Here is a 3711-nt window from a genome sequence, read left to right on the forward strand (position 1 = left end):
GTGTAGTGTACTGTCATTTGATCATGACATTGTTATTTTCTATCAATGCAGAGAGATCATTGATGGCAAACAGAAGGAGGGTGAACAAACTTCCCGTGTGAAGCAATTGCAAGTAGCTCTGGATGTTGCTGAAATTGGTAAACAAAGTGCTGAGTCTGAGGCTGCATTGGCCAAAGAGAAGGCAGAAGCATTAAAATCGGAGATTAAACAGATTGAGTTAATGGTTAGTGTTTAATGAGACAGCTTCAATAATAGATGCTTTACTTGTTCATTAGTGTTCCGGTATCGTCTTTGGATTTCTTTTTATATGTTTATTCTAGATAATGAGTTTAATGTAGAACATACAATATGGACAATTGAAACAGCAGTGGTAAAAACAGCTTAGAATGTTTTAACAGATAAATATTTGGCTACCAGGTTGTGGCTTTCAACAATATCTAGAAGTGATTTAGATGCTTGGAATAGGAGATAGTTTGAATGCTGGGTATACTATCTAGAATGGACTTTTCATCACTAATTCCAAGGAAATACTCCATAGCTGCTTTATAACCTCTATTTTTTTTCTCTGTTCTATTGATATTTTTCAGCTCAGTATGAATAACATCTATGCCTGTTATAAACTATATTCACAGATCTTACTTTTCATTACAAGTTTAATTCTCCCATCAATCTATAAATCACTCAAGCAACATATTCATATTTGTCCAACACTGATATTTGAAACTTCTGCAGCCTTGATCTTTTACCTTCCTACTTCATGTGCAGTGCGTAGGTTCATTACTTGCAAAGTTATCGTGTATTATAAGTGAAATTAATGCGAACACAACTTTCAGAGACTTGATCACAACATGCCTATGGAATGAAGCATTTAAGTGTCAATTTATAACTTTATGGCTTTTTATCTTGAATGGATAAAGTTGTGATAAGTATCAAAATATTCTATTCAGTTTCCGTATTTTTCATGCTGATTGTACAGGGAAGAAAAGACTTTGTATATTTATTTTGTATCTTGTGTATTTTTGTCTTAAGACAACCATACTGTTGCAAAGTACTGTTTGGTGCAATCACCCCTTCTGCTCTAGCTCTACTGAAGTTTGTGAACTTGCACTATTAGCCCCAAAGCTTGATTGTTGTTTCCATGTTGTTTACTGTACACGACTATGCTTGACAGTCAGTGTTAAAATATCACTTCCATTTAATTGAAAGTTTTGATATTTCTTTTGAATCTTTCATGTTTCTCAATATTTCATGTAATTTCCTACCATAACTTTCTGCCGTATTATACTTTGGATCTGTTTTGAAACAGCCATTATTTGGGCAACAACTAGCTAAACTTCTAGGCAAGTCTATTCATGATAATAGTGGATAATCACTGCATGACAGTTATATTACTATGTCGGCCAATAATTTTAGTTCTGTTATATCAATTACATGTATCTTGCCATTTCAGCTTGCTGTTGTTACTGAGGAAAGAAACAAATTAAGAAATATGTCCAATTTGAAGAATGATGAAGCAGCAGATGGATCTAAGAGTATTAGCACTCTGCAGGCCCTTCAGGTTGCACTTTTCCCTTTCCTGTTATCATTTCAGTCATTGTGTGATCTCTTTTTTGTTTACCTTTTTTGTTTAACTTTTTTGTTTGGTTGATACAAACAGGACCTTGAATCATCTCTTGCAAAGAAAGATGACTGTATTAAAGAATTAGAAAGTGCCTTACATGAGCAGAGAGCAGTTAATAATCGTCAACATGAGGAAATCAAGTTACTTAATGAAAAGTTGCATAATGAGTTAAAAAGAATTAAGTCATTGGAGAGGGAGAGTGACCGCCTCCGTTCAGAGATTTCTTTATTAGAGGCAAAGGTTGGTGCTGATTTAGCCGTTTATTTATGTTTAGTTTTTCAATTTTCAAGTGCAAAGAATTTAATATTGAAGTTCCTCCTATTTGTTTAATAGCCATCTTTACTATGAACATTGGTATGGTTCTACTTGTCATGTATAGACTCTGATAAAAAAGATGTAATTACTTCTTTTGTTAAGTAAACTAGGGCTTCATTGGAGTTTTCAAATTTCAATTAAAATATATTTTGAGCAACCAACATTTTTCACAAGATACAGTATTCACTAATCTCTCTCTCTCTTTTTTTTTTTTATTTAACTTCAAAACTGTTTCACCCACACTTAGCATTTTTGTTCTTGTTTGATGGATATCTGACCTTCTAATCTTTGCTTTTCCTTCTATAGTTGGGTCATGGTGATTTTTCTGCTGCTAATACAAAAGTTCTGCGGATGGTGAATACCCTTACTGTTGATAATGAGGCCAAACAAACCATAGAAGCACTGCAAACCGAGCTGCAAAAAACTAAAGAGAAATTGAAAGCTGTTGAGGAATTGAAGGGTCAATCAGGTACACAATGACAGATCTGTGTTTAGAAGAGTAGGTAATTAGAGTTGAGGATTTGACAAAGAACAGTTTGAAACTGATTTGATAGTCCTGCTTTTGCAAGTGATTATGCATTTTATACTGACTGAATTGAGCCTAAAAACTGATTTATTTTTGTCCCTCTGGTCAGTATCTGCGGATTTAGATTAGATTGTTTGCTTTATATCAAATCTTTGAAAACAGAATGTCTAGAGGTCTCATCTGAAAGTTATTTAAATGGAACAGAAAACAGAGTGAGATGGAGGAGTTAAGCCCCACTTTGGTCCCTGAGATTGGCAAGTTGCACTGATTTAGTCCCTGACTTTCTAATTGTTACAATTTGGTCTCCCAGATTAAAAAAAGTGCACCAATGTAGTCTCTCGTATATTTTCCGTCGTCAGAGCTCAACGCCGTTATGATAATAGCTTAACATCTCTACTTTAGGCTGACATTAATTGTAACAAGAATCTTCCCTTTTCACACCCCCGATGGGGAAAAAAAAGAAATTAAGAAAAAAAAAAAAGCAGCAGCATGTTCGAAAGTTGTCCAAGGCTTCCATCCTGATCACTGTTAACTGTTCAGGTGACACTGGAAAGCTGGTAGATAGCTACATATCAGATAAGATAGTGCAATTAAAGGAGCAAATTGCCACACTTGAGAAGCGAGAAGAAAGGTGTGTTGTTTGATGTTTATAGCTGGCTACCTTTTTCGTCATTATATGTTTTTTTTATCAATATGATTCTGGAATAACAGAATGCTTACAACATGAACAGATACAAGACTGTGTTTGCAGACAGAATTTCAGTCTTCCGGAGGGCATGCTGCGAGCTTTTTGGTTACAAGGTTGGTATATAGGGAATTTGGTTTTACTTAAATCCATCATGAAAAAATAGCATAAAATAAAACTATTGCACTAAAAGGTGTTTTTTAAACACAATGTGAATTAACTGAATATAATGCATATTCATTTTTTTAATCATTATATCTGCAAGTAACATTTTAGCATGCTTCTTTGTGAGGTGGTTTCTATAACAGATTGCTTGTAGTGAAGTTGGTATGCTGGAAAACTATCTCACATAAAAAGTGATGTCATACATCGATAGAAAAATTATGAAATGGCAATTTCACTAAAATATTTATGTGGCAATATTAGAAGTCATCTCATATGTCACGAGTTTATTGTGTCATTACTTGATATTCTTTTTTATACATTATAAATAAATTGATAGATAGATAGATAGATAGATGAATAAATAAATAGATTTTTATATAATAAAATTTATTATTCAAA

General features: G+C 33.5%; 1 protein-coding gene across 1 annotated transcript in view; it reads left to right on the forward strand.

Annotated features, from left to right (window-relative positions):
• The window catches only part of LOC107635826 (mitotic spindle checkpoint protein MAD1), a 9899-nt gene that overhangs the window by 3643 nt on the left and 2545 nt on the right, over positions 1-3711 (forward strand). The window contains exons 9-14 of the mRNA XM_021103194.1: positions 52-223; positions 1451-1558; positions 1658-1861; positions 2243-2405; positions 3003-3093; positions 3194-3263. Of these exons, the coding sequence (XP_020958853.1) occupies positions 52-223; positions 1451-1558; positions 1658-1861; positions 2243-2405; positions 3003-3093; positions 3194-3263 (808 nt within the window). The remainder of the gene's footprint in view (positions 1-51; positions 224-1450; positions 1559-1657; positions 1862-2242; positions 2406-3002; positions 3094-3193; positions 3264-3711) is intronic.

The sequence above is a fragment of the Arachis ipaensis genome, chromosome B01 (assembly GCF_000816755.2).
Source record: "Arachis ipaensis cultivar K30076 chromosome B01, Araip1.1, whole genome shotgun sequence".
In the NCBI taxonomy this organism is placed as follows: Eukaryota; Viridiplantae; Streptophyta; class Magnoliopsida; order Fabales; family Fabaceae; genus Arachis; species Arachis ipaensis.